General features: G+C 51.9%; 1 protein-coding gene across 2 annotated transcripts in view; it reads left to right on the top strand.

Moving 5' to 3' along the window:
* Window positions 1–16,808, top strand: part of Dtn (transmembrane protein 132C dtn) — a 79,239-nt gene that overhangs the window by 49,028 nt on the left and 13,403 nt on the right. For both annotated transcript variants that reach the window (XM_076823421.1, XM_076823422.1), the window contains exons 2-4: window positions 3,078–4,128; window positions 12,054–12,197; window positions 15,877–16,150. In XM_076823421.1, the coding sequence (XP_076679536.1) occupies window positions 3,078–4,128; window positions 12,054–12,197; window positions 15,877–16,150 (1,469 nt within the window). The remainder of the gene's footprint in view (window positions 1–3,077; window positions 4,129–12,053; window positions 12,198–15,876; window positions 16,151–16,808) is intronic.

Below are 16,808 nucleotides of genomic sequence, written 5' to 3' on the forward strand. Positions count from 1 at the left end.
TGAAACCCCGAAGTCTGTCGCATTGTACACCACACGCTCTACGCATCGTACTACATCTCCACCCACGATAATGAACCCTTCAAAGATAAATCGAGTTGCGATCAGTGTAATGAACTCGGGAGCAATTCCGCGCTGCATCATAAACTGCTAACTAAAATGCACAGTGTCGACATACGTAGGATCGACGTTGATGACAGCAATTCTAAATTCTAAAGCGATGAACCGGGAGCAAGTATCTGCACCCGTGGATCTGGGGTGGGCATCGAAGTTTATTGATCTCGGGGCAGAAGAAGAATCAACTTTTTTAGCAGATCTTTTACATGTAATCGCCTCGTTCTCGATCGTTGGTTCGATGAATTACGGGACACCTCGTATCGTTCCGCGGCCGCGTTAACGATCGCGGTAATGCCGCGTTCGCGTGCACGCCCACGCGGCATTTTTGTCGGCCGAATGTCCAGCGTGCGGTGAGAAATTGCGCGCGATTAGGCGTAACGTGCGCGCGAGTTGTAGGCGTGCCGGGTCGCATGAATCACTCGCGCGGCGGATATCGAGCGGTCGTCGAGCCGCGATCGGCAGCTCGGTCCGTCGAATTCGTCGAATTAATCGTCGATTAGAGGCTGGCGGATCTGCCGGTGTTCTCAGCGAGCGGCTGCGTGGGGGAACGAGCCAGGGGAAAGCGACAGAGAGCGAACAGAGGATTTTGTTGAACAGGTTACAATGCTCCTGCGACGAGAAATTCTTCGACTGTCTCCGCCGCTCCGAGGACAGCGCCAGCAGCAGCGTGGGGTACTTCTACTTCAACGTCCTCGACACGAAATGCTTCCGCGAGGACTACCCCATAGTGGGCTGCAAACGCGCGACGACGTAAGTCCAACACCCACCCGCGCACGCGGCGGTCTCGCGGATTATCGAGGCTCGTAATGGCGTGCTCCGCTCGTCCGACGTCTATTTCCAAAGCGTTCGAGCTTCAGTCGGTTTAAAGAGGGCCTTCTAACGATCCCCGACAGATATCCTAAACGATGTTTGGAGTACGAGCTGGACGAGAGCCAACCGAAGAGGTACCAGTGGTTCGACGTGCCTCCGTACAAGTGAAGCTGCGAACTTTCACCGGACTCGGACGGCATCGATCCAGCAATCTCCATCGATCCCGCAGCACCGCGAGCACTGTACCGGACCGCCTAGATTCCCCAATAAAACTTGTGAACAGTAAACACCTTGTTGCGTCCATAAACCAACGAACATCGTGCTCCCAGACACGGTGAATGAACGCGGGGGCGTTTTACGGCGTCGCGTAAACGATCTCGAGCGGGTTAAACTCTCTTCGCGCGCGTAACTCGAGTAGGGTAAAAAAATTCTTGGAGAGGGTGGCTGACGAGGGACCATCGAGTAGCGCGAAAGATAAGCGACCCGGGGGGGGGGGTGGAATCGGCCTCACCTTTCCGCGAGCTTTCCACCATTTTACGGGGGGCGGGAGGGTGTGCAGGCAGCTGGCGCTTACCGGAGGATTTCCCTGGAAATTTATGTCTGGATCGAGCGCAGTCGCGCCGCGCCAGACCGCGCCACACCTCGCGGCGTCGATTTACAACTTCTCCCGCTCACCTGTGCGGGCTCTCGAACGCAGGCATAAGTACACGAACTTTGTTTCAGCCTGGGCAAACTCCCCGGCTATTTGCCGTTTATCGAAGCGAGCCCCGTGACTCCAGATCGACCCACGAATTTCTCGATTTATCGAGCAGCAAAAAGGGGTGGCGAATGAGGGGGTGCTAAGCGCGCGGACGCTCGGCGTAGGGGAATGACGCAGTGCCGGCGAATTCGTTGGTATTTCTACACGGCTTTCCACTCGAACTTCTGTCGGGGAATTTTTTTTTGGTCGAAGCAACGGCGTTCGATAGCCTGGTCCCTGGTGTAATAACCGCGGAACTGGCGAAATAGAGTCGAAAGGAGTTCGGCTTTCGCGAGCACGTGTGTCGCTGGTACCCGTGGCAGGACGTCGTGCCTCACCGTGTTCATTTCTATGTTAATCCAACGCGGATATAAATCCTGAAAATTACCTGGGCGTAATGGAAACACGCCGCCACCGGCTGGATTTATTACGGAGTTAAAGAAAATGCCTGTATCCTCGGGAATTAATTCCGATCGCGCTGGCGGGAGATTAAAATTATTTATAATATGTCGGGGAGGATTCAGCGGGAGTTTCCACAGCGCGTTGCACTTCTGTCGCGATTATCTTCCTTAAAATATTATTATAGACAGGAGAGCGAGACGCATAAAGTACGATTAACACGCGCATTTATTCCCACTGTATGCAATCGCATCCGCTACAATACAGAAATCACACTGGCCAATACACTCTGTCCGCGACAGCTGTCAAATGCAATTCTCTTAAATCAATGTCCACCATCATTCCCCGTCGCGAACACCCGCGGCGCGGCAAAGGTAGTGATCCTAAAGGCCATTGACACGCCACTGGTAACGGTATCAAATGGCAACTGTGCCGCAAGGAAAAAAACACCCTTCTCTGCGATTAACCCTTATGTCAATAACCAAATTTCCCTGCGTTGTTCAATGACCGGGGTACAGCTGTACCCGCGTGGTGAAATCATATATTTGAGGCTCTTTGAAGGGGTAACTCTGCACCGTGCTTGACGTCTGCAGCCCTGAGGTGGGCCGGGAGTCCTTTATCAGGTATACGAGACTTTACACGTGTACCTGGAAATTACTTTTAAGTGATTTTCGACCAAGGCGCACGTCTTTTGTTTAGTGTTTTAGCTCATAAGGAAACACCGCAAACCCGCACTCATCGATTGTAAAACTAGAGGCCTAAATCGATAGCAAATAACTTAAATAACGAGGATTTAGCAGGGTGAAATTTTTTTTTAACCGGAACATAAAAATTTTTGAGAAGCAGTGCTTAAGCGGGTACAACTGTACCCGGTTATTGACGTAAGGGTTAATGTGCACTGTCCCAAGCTGCGATCGTGCACAGGATCAGCAACCCCCGGAATTGAACGCAACGGTAGCAAAACTGGGGGCCCGTCGAATGCCATCACTGACCTCCCGCGGTTCCTCTGTTTCAGACGTGGCGGCCTCGGTGGAGGTACACTTCGAGAACAAAGACGGCGGATTCTTCCTGAAGCACACACCGAGGCAGTACTACCCAGCGCGCGGGGATCCTGTCCCGGCGATATCCCCGTCGACGGGCGCGTCGTCGAATGGGAACAGCGGTGTCCCGTCGCCGCCGCCTGGCTCTGTCCTCTCGATAGACAAGTTCACGGTCTTTCAGACGAGCGAGCCCGTCTCCGTTCGCGCTACCTACGGGCCATTTAGCACGAAGCAGACCGTGCCAGCTCGCTACATAGTCCCGGACCCTCTGGACGCGCTACCCGGACCGGAAACGAGGCGGAACCTGACAGCGGCGACGATCCTGGACGCGCAGGAGCTGGGCGCCCGCCACCTGGACATGTCCGCTCATCTGGTGGGTAGCAGCGTGCCCCGCGACTCGCCTGTGCTTCGTGTCCTCTTTCACGCCGGAAGCGAGGCTGGCGGAAGGCGTCAGTTGCTCCTGGCCCGGCACCAGAGGGTCTGCGTGGTCCTGCACGCGACTTTGGCCACGCCGTCCAGGAGCACAGCCAGCAGGAACAATGGCAGAGGCTACTCCTCCTCGTCCTCTTCCTCCTCGTCGTCAGCCCTAACGGCAGCCTGCAGCCCCGACGGTGAAAACGGCGTGTGCCTCGCCCAGATCACCATTCCCGCCGACTGGTGGGCACCGCTACCACCTCCAGACGCCTCTGGCCGGGTGAAGGTCGCCAAGAGCCTGCCCAGGCTCGTGCAGGTCGCCTACTCTGTGCTCGAGCCGCGAACAGAGGACACCGGCTCCTCGGAGACCGGGGCAGGCTTCTGCAGGCCCAGGGTCCAGATTCAGCCCGTCACGCCGCTTGGTCAAGTGCCTCTGGCCCCCAACCGAGCTGACTACAAGGAGCTCAAAGCTGACGACTCGCTGACGCTGCTGGTCCCCCACGGACCACTGTACCCCAGGTCCAGGCTGCACGTTCCGGCCTTCCTGCACCCGTCCAAGGCCAGCGACCTGAGGCAGGAGAGAGCGCCACTGGTCGTCACTGTTTACCTTAGGTGAGTCCTCTGGAAACTACTGTTCGGAAGAGATATTAGATAGCGCGAAGGTTTCGCTGGGTGTAACCTAGTCTGAAGTTCTCCTTCGAGATTAAGAGCGTTATATTAGCGGTCCGGGCACCCAGCGCTTTTTACAGCCGCTCCCATTTATTATACTTCTCTCGTGGTCGCTTGTAAATCTTGGAAAAAGTAATTGAAGGAGCCGAGGGGCTGCTCGCGACGGGGAAACTTGCCAGACAACGCGGCCCGAAATTGCTCGCGGCTCGAACGCTCGCGAGGTTTTCTGCCCGCCTCGGCTGAAGACAGCCGCGTCGCAGCACTTTGCAACTTCCATCCCGTTTTTGTTAATGCACGCAACGGCCGGGATAACGCGCGAGGAAACGCTGCAAAGAGCGTCGCGGGCGGATCGTCGAGTCTGGAAATTCACTTTGCCAGTCGGTCCGCACCCACCCCTTCCGCCCGAACGTTCCGCGAAAACTGTTTTAATGCGTCCTCGAGGGAAGCGGCGTCTCCTGGCCGCCGGCAAAAAGTGGGACGCCGCGCGGAAGCGGGGACAAAAATCTCCTAATTGGATGAATTGTCAAGCACCCGCTCTCAAACTTGTAACCTTCTCGTTGTTAGTAAACTCTCGCAGTTTTCCATCGTCGTTTTGCTCGAGCTCTCGGCGGCTCGCGAGCAGAAGAACCACCGCTTCGACGACCTGTAATCGACGCCCGTCGGTCGACTTTGATCCGACCCGACATCTCCAGCTGATAGTCGTTATCGCTCGTTGGTTGTTGGAAAGGGAAAAAAAAAGAACGCAATGTTCACGGCTGGCCTCGATCGTTCTTCCGGATTATTCCATCCCGTCCCGCGTGATTCGCTGACTAGACGCTCCGTCTCGCGACACGACACGCGAGTCCTGACATTCAAAGGGGGAAAAGTGAAACAAAGAAGCGGAACGCGGGACATTCCATGCGAACTCGGACAGATTTCGGAGTAATTTTCGTAGATTGCTTAAATTTGAATATGTTGTAGTCTTTAGTGATATTTAAACGTATGTCAAAGGATTTTTCGAAATTTTGAAAAATGTCGATTTTACAGCTGTTTGAAGTTAAGTGCTAACTTTTTTTCAATACATTATAGCTATGGAAGTAGTAGACGGATGGAGATGAGCTTTGCGGTGCTTATAGAGAGGACATTGAAGTTTTAAGAAAAAATTATTTCAGTTTAAAAAAAAAATTTGAACCATTTTTGTGCAATTATTTTAAACAAATGCAGGTTCTTAACATCGGGCGCGATTTTGAAAATCTGAAAAAGGAGAATATAGTTCTATCCTTCCCCTTGATGGACAAATTTTCAAAAATATGGGCATTTTAAAATTGGCCCCGTAAAAATGCCCGAAAGTTGACGCTGCGTCGCCCAGCACTGGCTCGACTGGTCGGGCCGTGCGGTACTCGCAGCGGCCAAGCGGCTTTGAAGGTCATAGTATACCATATGGTTGAATTTGTCTTGACAGTCGCTTTCATATTGGGTAATCAAATATATAGCATTCCATTTAAAAAACTGAAAGTCACCCTCGTTTCAAGGAAAATATTGCGAACACCAAAAATTGAGATACCGTATTATGTTGGATATACAAAACAGTAAGAGTTTTCCTCCTTCAGTTTTTTTCAAATTCTTACCATTTTCGAGAATCCTGTATAAGAATATCAGGTATAGCCGCTTGGCCGCTGCGAGTACCGCGGTGCTGGGCGACGCAGCGTCAACTTTCGGCATTTTTTACAGGGCCAATTTTAAAATGTCCATATTTTGGAAAATTTGTCCATCAAGGAGAAGGATAGAACTATATTCTCCTTATTTCAGATTTTTAAAATCGCGTCCGATGTTAAAAACCTGCATTTGTTTAAAATAATTGCACAAAAATGGTTCAATTTTTTTTTAAACTGAAATAATTTTTTCTTAAAACTTCAATGTCTTCTCTATAAGCATCGTAAAGCTCATCTCCATCCGTTTACTACTTCCATAAATATAATGTATTGAAAAAGAGTTAGCACTTAACTTCAAACAGCTGTAAAATCGACAATTTTCAAAATTTCGAAAAATCCTTCGAGGTACGTTTAAATACCACTAAAGACTACAACGTATTCAAAATTCAGCAATCTACGAAAACTTACTCCGAAATCTGTCCGAGTTCGCATGGAATGTCCCACGCATATTCGATCAGCGGACAAACATTGCCAGCATCCAGGAGACTGTAGCTTCTCGAGAAAGAGAAGGTAGGCGAAGCGATTTTTCTCGGTACAAGAGGGAGGGTTAGCCTGTCCCCTTAACAAGGAATCAAGACCAGAGACGTGGCCCCGACTCGCTTAGAAATTCGATTACAGGAGGTAGTTTACTCGCGGCGGCTCACCGAGCCGAGACAAAGGAATTTCTGCCGGTACACAGCTCCCCTCGAGTGTTATCCGAGAAACGTCTGGTTATTTCATAGGCACCCGGGCGCTTCGCTCGAATCCCAGCGTGTTTTATTTTCACGTGTATCGGCTCGCGCGTCGGCCAGGAATTTTCTATACGTAAACCGGTGGTCGCTCGCGGCTAGCCGCTCGACAGCTTCCGCCGTTCCTAGCGCGATATCGCCGAATCCCCCGGAATCCGAATAGCTGGGTAACGCGTGTGCATTTGCCAACCAGCGGGGCAGATAGAGCTGTCGCGCCTCCCTCTGTTTCGATCATAATTATCGGGCGAATTATCGGTGACACGTGGAAGCTTAATCGAGCGAGCGTTCCTCGCGGCTGGACCCGGTTACGCAATCGACCGGGCCGCCGTTTCGTTTCGGCATCGATCCGGGAGCTGTGGCGGTCATTGAATAAATTGTGGCCGCCGTTGGACGCTGCTCGTTCGTCAACGGGATCCGGAAAGCTCCCCCGCGTAGATCGGCCCGATAGCGGCCGTTTTGCACGTCGCCGATTTGTATGTAAATGCTCCCCCGATGGCCCCGCGGAAATAACTCGATTCGAACCCTGTAATTGCGACCACGGAGCGAAGCCGCGTTCACGCGTTTTAGGGAGCCCTCGAGGAGCATCGAGATGGAAGGGAAGTTGCTCCTTAATATTCCGTCACCTGATACGATCATCGAAAAAACGATCTTATTCCCAAAAGCTCCTTCGATGGCAACTGCAAATTGCGTGGCAGGATACTCTATAACCTGATTACCCAAAGTTTGGAAAATTGCTTGCGGAAGCAACCCAGATTCCATTGCTGCGCGTATACCATCCCAGTTAGCAGGCAGCAACAAAGAGGGTGGCAGCCCTCTTCCATGCTCGGTGGTTCTTTTCAAAAGCCGGTCAATTCTTGTCTCTCCCTCTCTGGGGACGGTCTTTTACCGTTCCCCGTGGCTAGCCTTTTCGCCCGCCAGTGAATATCAAGCTGGACTCCAGCAAGCTTCTGTAACCCTAATTTGCCCTCCTAACCGGGGCTTAACTCAATTATCCCGGGCGGGACGGGGTTCGTTTGCTTCGGATAATCGGCCTCGACCAGGTGTAATTCGATTTGGAAAAAGACGAGCACGCTACTCCGCCGCGTCTCCCCGTTCCCCTTGATCGGCGCCTCTTATCGATCACCCGCCGCGGTTCCGGGGCTGCGTGAACCTGTCGCTGGCGCGGAAACGAGGCCGCGGCAGAAGACTTACTCGGTCTGCGGGACCGTAAATCGAATCTACCGCTTGTTTTGCATCTTCGATCGAATTAACCCAGCCAGGGCCGCTTTACATCCGCGCGAGCTGCAGTAGATCCCTTTTCCATCGGGGTGCACGGCCGATTCCCTCGATAATTCATGCGACCGATTTTCCCCGCGCGAGGATATTCGACATTCGTCTGGTTCCCCCCTCTGTTCGTCGCCAGTGGGATGTATTATAAAAATGGCAGCGACGAGGGGCGCGGTGGAAAAATTACTCGTTCCAATTACGGCCTCTCTCGCGTAAAATAACTGTGGATATTCCGGGAGGCGGCTAACGGCGCAGGGGAAATATTAAAAACGGCCACGTTCCAGGCTTTTACCGCGCGCTGAAAGGGCCTCGAATCCTGTCGCCTGATATTCCAAGACATCTCGTCGAATCCGTGAAATCCTCTCTCCTCTTACCAGCACACGACTGTTGAATAGCTCCTCCGCGATTCCCTTTTCCCGGCAACGAGAGCCTCTGACGGCGAAGAATTCGATGGAAAACCTGGCGAATGTAACCGGGCGGCACATTCTTCGCCGCGCGCAGCATTCAATCCCCTTGTACGAACGTTCCGTGCCAAGCCTCGCCTCTGCGATCAGGGTGTTTCCGAAAACGTCCCCTTTGATTCTCCGCGGGTACGTTTATTCAATATTAGCAGCCATCGTTCAATTTGAACAGTGTTCGTGACACTTGTAACACCAATTGCAAGTGCATTCCCTTGGCTGTGCCTCGAAGGGTATTCCCGAGAATTTCGAGCGACCCTCCTGAACCACCCCGCAGGAAAGCAACGTACAGTTGGCGTTCCAGCCGTGACACGTTGCATCGGAACGCTGCAGCATCGTGGAGAGCGGGATGCTGGATCGTGGCATGCCGCGGTACGCTCGAGACGAGACGAGCGCATAGATATCTATCGTGGCGTCGGATAGACGGCGGATAGCGTTCCTCCAGCACCGTAGCCTCCCCGTGACGCCGACCCCGTGACCTGGTCACGTAACTGGAGCGTGAATTCTCGGGAGCAAAGACTCCTACGGGCGAGCAGCACAGGCGAGGCGGCGTCGCGACGCCGCGCCGCGGAAGCGTCCTCTCGAGCGTGGCTATTTTTTCGCTCCGTGACGAGGCTACCGATCGGCCTGGCATTCGCCTCCCTCTATTCGATCCCGTCTCGCCTTTGGAGCCGCTTAAACTTCGTTCCGATCCTCCTGCGCGGAAATTTAGAACGACGAGGCGAAACTTCGTTTACCCACCCTCGGCGCCGTCCTCCATTCCCGGGGAAACGCCGGTCGCGATGCTGCTCCGCCCTGGGAATATACGCGGGCCTTTGAGGCGCGTTGTAATTACGAGTGAGATGAATTTTTTCCCAACGACGGGGATTAGGCGATTCCACCACCGCTGCGCGACGCTCGTCTAATTAAAACGCATTACCCGTTTGCCTGCGCGCACGCCGTTAATCCAGGTTTTCGGGACGTTTTAATTGCGCCGCGGCGCGGCCGTGTAGCGCGTAGATTCCTCATTATTAACGTCCCGATATTGCGACTTCGTGCACGGGCTCCGGACTGCCTCCGAGCCGATCGCTTAAATTGCAATCTTGTGCAGCAAACCGCGACACGACGAGGCCGGGATGAACGATTTTCCTGCATCTCTGTCGCGCCGGTGAGCACGGATAGCCCCGCGCGCGATATTGCCGCGGGGATGTTATTTCACTGGGTGACTGCTCTAAAACGTCCCGCCGCGTCCTTCGCAATCGATTTCTCCTCCTTCGCGGCCCTGCCAGCGCGAACTCCATCGAATTCGTCTGACTTATGTGGCTCCCGTGTCTGCTCCGACTTGACCTATTCCACTGAAACGTCTGTCTACGCGGGATCCATAGTCCTTGGAGATTCTTCTCCCTGGTGATCGAAATTTTGACACTTCGCTTTGTATACAGTATCGAGAAAAACATCAGTGTTTGATAGATTTGGTAACTGTATAGGTTGGTGGAAGATTTCGTTCGCTTTTTCTTCCCTGCGGATCAGAACTCCTAATCCAGTCAGGTAAACGGAAGGAACAAGCTATCCCGAGTATTTTGGCTCATCAAATTCTACCGATCCACAGTGCTCGGTTTTTGATGGTCTAGCGGGACAAATGTCCAAAATCATGACCATTCAAAATGAACGAATCTTTGTCATACCACAAGCTACTGAGTCAGAGATATTGGAATGATATGGTATGCAACTTTATACGTGTTTTATAAAAGTAACGATGCGTCAGTATCAGCTATATATCAGAAGTGCTCAATTGCATCGCGATTTAAATTGTTAGAATTTTGAATAATGGATTGCAGAGGTACAAGAAAGTAGTAAATCAAGCTTCAGCCATGAGTATTTTAATTTCCAACGAATAGAATTAAAATATAATCATAAACGTGATGGAGTTTTTCAACAGCTTTCGTTGGAAAAGCTCTAGATATCCAGGAACCTCATGGAATCTGAAAATTTTTGTGCTATTTTGTTCTATTTGCTTTAGAGAGTGCATATTCGCAAGTTATAGCTTCAAATATTTGCAACTCTCCGTAATTTTTATACATAATTAAAATAATTCTATCTTCAAAAATGGTGATGTTAGGAGCTAAAATGTGTAATTCATTCTAAATAACGTAGTTGTAACCAACTTTTCTCTACAAAGCACAGTTCATATTCGCTTTCTATATTCTAAGAAACCCCAGAATACGAATTTTAATTTTAAAACACCCTTGGAGGCTGAGCTGAAAGCTTTATGGCTGGTAAAACAATGTGAATGGTATTCTTCAAACAAATAATAAACATTTCCACCTAACTGGTGATTTATGTTCGACCTGCGACTTTTGTCCCGCTAGATTTTTATTGGACAGACCACTGTGCGATCCCGGGATCTCCTTTAACACTCGCGCATCTAATTTCTCAAACCTCCCCAGTTACACTACACGCGTCCACAATGGCGCACTCAGGATTTAATCTTGAGCGGAACAGAGAAATATTTTTAATGCAAATTCGATAAAATTCGTCAAGTGATTATAAAAATTTATTTGAAGAATAAAATCCAGTTTTCCTTTCTTCTTACAAGGCCCCTTCTTTGCGGGTGCAAGGGATCCTTGTATCCCTCTTCCCTCCCTCTGGGTGCACCACTGCATGTCTCAAAAAGAGACTTGTCCAAATTGCAAACGAACCAATCCACACAAAATTCCCAGCGAGTGGTTCTGCGAGCCCTCGAGTCTATCGTCTACGAGGTGCACATTTCGTGCGCAAAGGGTTCGAAGGAGCCGTCTATAAGCTGCCGTCAGAGACGACGATTTGTCCAAGGGACGCGGCACGGCTATCCTAGAAGCCCATATTTCACGGCGCCCGTGGAAATTCAATTTCCAATCCAGTACTTTGTAATCGAGGGGATAAGGCGCGCGGGGATAAACGATTCTTGGAGCCATCCGGTATGCGTGCCCCGGAAGCGTTCTCCGTGGTCCAGGGGCAAGTGAGAAAGGGAGGAGACGTGGACGAAGCGTTATTGCATCGGGAGAAGCGAGGAAACCGTCGGTGAAGTCGTGCAGGGCACTCGCTCGCGGCGATCCGATCGAACGGATATCCGATACCTACGTATACCTATACGCGACGGCGTCGCGACGCTTCGTTTGCAGTCGGCCAGGATAATTGAAAGAACCGAGGGACCGGAAAAGTTGACGAGCGTGCCCGCTGGCTCGCATTATTCCAAGGAGCTGAGCGGATAATTGCCGAGGCCGCGCGAAATCGCGTCCAGTTATTGGGGAAAAAAGTAAGCGAGGACGGAATTATCTTCACCCCTCAACTCTCATTCGCACTCCCATAGCGCCGCTGCGAACGACTCCTCCGTTCTCGCCAACTATTTCCAATCGTTTCTCCTCCTCGTTTTTCTTCTTCTTTTTTTTTTTTTGTTGCACGACTCCCGGAGAAAGGGTAAACGCGAGCGGTTTTGCAAACATTTCGGTTGTCGATCGGCCGTGTTTGCGCCCCGAAATTCGCAGCTACAACCTCGCGCGTTCTGCCCCTCGCTAATCGGATTCGCCCGTTCCGTGACGTCGCTAGTGGTTTGGTGAATAATAAAACGGCCTCGATTTATGAAGCACCCGCGCGAGGGATTTAACCATGCGTGACGGGCGCAGGTTTGTTTGTCGCGGGATGTCCGATCGACCGTGCGCCCCGAGCGGATGTTTGCCGTTAATGGTAGTTTCGTTTTGATGTTGCAGGGCCAGGGTGAAGTCTGGGATAAAGATCCTGGACGCCTCTCCGAGCAACCCGGACTGGATCGTGGAGAGCGACATAAACGCGAAGAACACGATCGCCACGTTCACGGCGAGACGGAAGGAGAACGCCTCGAGAGTACCAAGCGCGTAAGTGCGTCAGTATTTCCTATCTTGTGTCTTCTGTCCTTTAATCTCTGTCGATGGGAAAAGGCACGGTAACTCGTTCCTAAACTGTGGCAAATTCGAGGGAGCGCGTAATCGAAGGGGATGAATGTGCGAGAAGGAAATGGAAGTGGTTCAAGGAACATGTGCACCACTTTATTCCGATAATCTTTACAAGAGAGCACTGCTTACTCAAATGACAATTACTCCGAGTGACACACTAGCCGTAGTAGTAGAAATAAATGTTTACGAATGATATCGGATGACGCAAGATGGAGTACCTATCTTAAACGAATATGTAACATAATTCACGCGTCACGAACGTGGCTCTGGATGTTGGAAAAATTCGCGTTATCAGCCGGATAGTGCGTAGTAAAAGAAATGTTTGTGTATTACGTCGGGTTTCTCCGTTCCGTGGGCGTTATCGTGTCGTTTGCTGACTGACCCCCGCGCCCCTCTGCTCCTATTTGGAATCTTCCCTCGTCGAATCTCGCCCCGTTTCGCCCCGTGACCCTTAATTAACTACGAACATTGGCTTCTTCTCCTGGCTGGACGAATTACTGCTCGCATCCTCGTCCTGCTCGGCCTCGGCGAGCCGTTGCTGGCGGGGCTGAGTTTTATCCCCCTCCTCGGACGTGGAATCGCTGACGGAACCTGCGTCCTGTCCATCGACGTCCCTTTTACTCTTCGTGCCCTTCCTGCTGCAATCTCCACCGCCGTTGGCCGAGCACTTGTCATCGTCGTCGTCGTCGCTGTCGTCGCTGTCGTCGCAGCTTTTGTCCTTCTTCTTCTTCTTCTTCTTCTTGCACTTCTTGTCGTCGTCATCGCTGTCGTCACTGTCGTCACTGTCGTCGCAGCCCTTCTTCTTCTTCTTGCACTTGTCGTCGTCATCGTCGCTGTCGCTGTCGCTGTCGTCGTCATCTTTCTTGCATTTCCCGTGCTTCTTCTTATCATCGTCGTCGTCGCTGCCATCACTGTCGTCACAGGCCTTCTTACACTTCCTCTTACCCTTATCGTCGTCGTCTTCCTCGCTGGAGGAAGAACTACTGCTGCTGCTGCTGCTGCTACTGCTGCTGCTGCTGCTGCTGCTGCTGCTGCTACTGTCGTCATCCTTCTTCTTCTTCTTAGAAGACCGCTCCACCCTCGCGTGGACATTCTTTTCCTCCTCGATCAACGTCTCCATGACGTCTCTCTTGGCTTTGCCACCCGCGGTTTTCTCCTCGCTGCTGCTGGACTCGCTCGAGGTGTCCGTGGCTGGCTTGGCGACCACTGTATTCTCCTCGACTTCTGGTAGACTCTGCTCGTCCAGCGGCTTTCCCTCGTCCTCCGACTTGACGCTCGCCACCGGATGCGCCTCGACGAGGATCATCGAGGCCAGCACGGCGCACAGACCGGCGATTAACGCGCTCGAACGCATAACGTCCTCTCGGGAGATAATTGTACGCCTCGATTCGCGATATCGAACTCGTTCCCCAGCCTCCTCGCGGTCTTATATAGCCACCGAGCTCCAGATAAACAGCTGGCTGAAAGAAATTACGTATCGGAGTAGCGGTACCCTCGAGGACGATGTTGATGGATCACTGGCGTCGAAGATCAATCTGTTACTGGGTCATCTTGGTGCGTGCTACGAAAATTGCGCCGCAAACCGTGTCTAGCCATCCTTCTTCATAGAGCAGCTCGTGAAGTGGATCTTCCCTCCAGGGACGTACCGCTGTCTTCCCTTCGAGACATCCTTCTTTGTCACATTTGCGTGCTAGCGAAGGTAATTTCACGACTTTAGCTCGCGTTCTCTTCGCTTCTTTGGGCCGAGAGACACGATCCTTCTTGTAGTTTAATGAATTGAAATAGAAGAGTTGCTACGTGGCTCGACGTTCGCCTCGGTGATCTCTCTCCAAGGATTTTTTGAACACCGCGGAGCGAGGGGGATCCGAGAGGTTGCTTTCCAGGAGGCTACACCCGGGGCGTAAGCAGCTCGAGGAGTATGCAAACGACGCCCGTAAACGAACGCTGGGAAATCGAGCGTCGTACGGACGAGAACCGGAAGAGGAGATTTTATCGTGTCGCGACGGGAACGTTTCGTTTCAGATACACTCCGCGGAAAAAGTAAAAGTAGCACGTATCGCTGTACAGTGGAAGTTGTTATCGCCTCTAACCCGACGATGCTCCGGTTTGATTTCCTCCTCCGTTCCCCGAAGCGCGCGAGATCAGTAGTTTATTGCCGCGGTCCTTTGGATCATCGATCGAGGAAATCACGAAAAAGTCGAGACCTATGCTCCCGATAAAACGGTGGTGCCCCTCCAGAGGTCTCACCACATCTCTCCCTCCATCGGTTCTCCTTCTGCGAAACATCTTCGCTTGTTTTGGTAAACGAATTCGCCACGGAGATGATGATTCTTCCGTTTTCTTTAGAAATTTCTAGATAAATGATATTTAATGATATCGTATTGGTAAAACAGTACTTCGCTATAAAATATGCAGCAGAGGCAATGAGAGTAACAATGCTACGCGTAATTTATTATCTGTTTGAAAAGCTGACCCAGAATCGTCGCGAGCACTCTCGATTCGCGAATGATCCCATTTCCACTAATTCTACTCCGCAATTTCTTTCGCTTCCATTTCCCTTCGATCTCGCCCCGCTTCCGAAGCTGTCGCACCCGCAGCGCCGGCTATTGGCCTCGGCCGTTTTAATTCGGAATTCCTTTTCTCGGCAACGCCAATAAATTCCCTGCCGATCTCATCTCCGATCGCCTGTTTAATTTCGTTCGCAGCACGTCGCTCTCGCCCCGGATGGGATATCAGCGAGCACCGTGGAACGGAAGGGAAGATAGCAGCGGATCTTCGGGATGACACCTTTTATTACGCGAGCAGGGCGCTTGTATAGATAAAAATAGAGAGCAAAGGCTAGGACGCGATTCGATCTATTTCTATCTACCTCCCCCATCCTTCTCTCCACGAGCTCAAAGATTTCGCGACCCCTCCCCCCCCCCCCCTAGCTGCTGTGGATGTGCAGTGCTCGAGCAGACGCGCTCTGCTCTTCAATTTGTCGAAACTGACGGTGAACAGGGTTACTCCGACTCGTAAATCCGCCGGTAATAACCGTCTGCTTTCAGGGGGAGATGCTCGTTTACACCCCGGGCGCAGATGGAAGGGTCGTTAATGCGTTCGACGGAACTTTCGCAGCGCGCGAACGTGTTGCGCTCGCGTTACGTAACACCGGCGATTTGTAACTGGAAACACGTCGTCGACGGTGGTGCTCGCCCCTTCTGGCCAGTCGATGGGAATTCTCTCGTTAGCTTCCCGAACGTCGACGGACAGTCGCCGCCGATGACGTTTGCACGTCACGGCGCTACGCTCCCCCCTGGCGGCTGTTTAAGCTTAAGCGGATAAACTCGAGCGTTTCTCCTCTAGCGCTTGATTTTTCCTGATGGATCCAATTACACAGCCCTCCGCGTCTCTCGTTACGGCGGGAGACGCGCAATTTACCGCTCGATCCATCGACTGCGTCGGGAAGCGGGCTCGTGGGCGATTTTCTCGAGCGTCAAACGGTGGAGGAGGGCTGCTTCCCTGGGCGGAATTAAATTCGACTTTGCGGCTGGGTGTCGCGATCGGTCTCGAGGAACCGCAGGGGCGCCGTGGTTGTAACCGATTTGAAATTCACTTGCAGATCGGCCGAGGAGATCCTGACGATGCTCCTGGAAGCCAGCGAGGAGGGGGTGGACGGGAATTGGGACGGCGGGCGTATCGTGTGGAGCGTGCGTTACGCTTTCGAGGGCGAAGACGACAACGGCTCGCAGCTGAACGGAATGGATCAGCTGCAGCAGAGGTTGCAGCAGCGGCAGATGCAGCATCACCATCATCATCACGCCGAGAGGAGGAAGCTGCAGGCGCGGCTGGAGATACAGAAGGACGACATCCAGGCTGTCCTCCCTATTTCCAAGGTAAGCAGGAAAATTTACATGCCTGAGACATTGATTCTCTCAGCTCAATATCCCCTTACCGCGAACACTTCACCCTTACCCCTCAAAATGTAAGGCAGAACGTGCCTCGGGGCTCGTCTGCAGATCCACTTTCCTCCGCTCGACGACCAAAACATCTCGAATTAGGTGCGCGATTCGATACACGCGGGCGGGACGCGAGACGCGAAAACGGTGGCGATAAGGGAGCAGTAATGCCGAATGGTTGCTCGAGGACCCCATCGGGGTGGGGTACGTGCCCGAGGACTTTCATTCCCGCCAACTGTGCCCCGAACGTGCATCGAGAATTCCGCGACAGGAACGACGCGCGGTCAGGAAATGGAAGAATCCAGCTGGCCGAGGGCGAAGGGACGACGCACAGTGGGGATATTTCGCGATTTTATGGCCAAAACCGCAAAAATAAATTTTTCAATTCGACAAAATAAATGCAAATGTCAATTGAAGAACTAATGCATCAAATGCATCCAATTTTACTGTTAAATGTTTTAATACAAAGCTCGTGTAGACTCTCGAATATTTATGTTCATGCGAGGTTAGAACGATCGCACAGAATTAATCTAGATTTTCGAGTTACTTCAAACATTTATATTGTATTATCCAAAGATCTGAAAATAATTTCAAG

This window comes from Andrena cerasifolii, chromosome 11 (assembly GCF_050908995.1).
Source record: "Andrena cerasifolii isolate SP2316 chromosome 11, iyAndCera1_principal, whole genome shotgun sequence".
Taxonomy (NCBI): domain Eukaryota; kingdom Metazoa; phylum Arthropoda; class Insecta; order Hymenoptera; family Andrenidae; genus Andrena; species Andrena cerasifolii.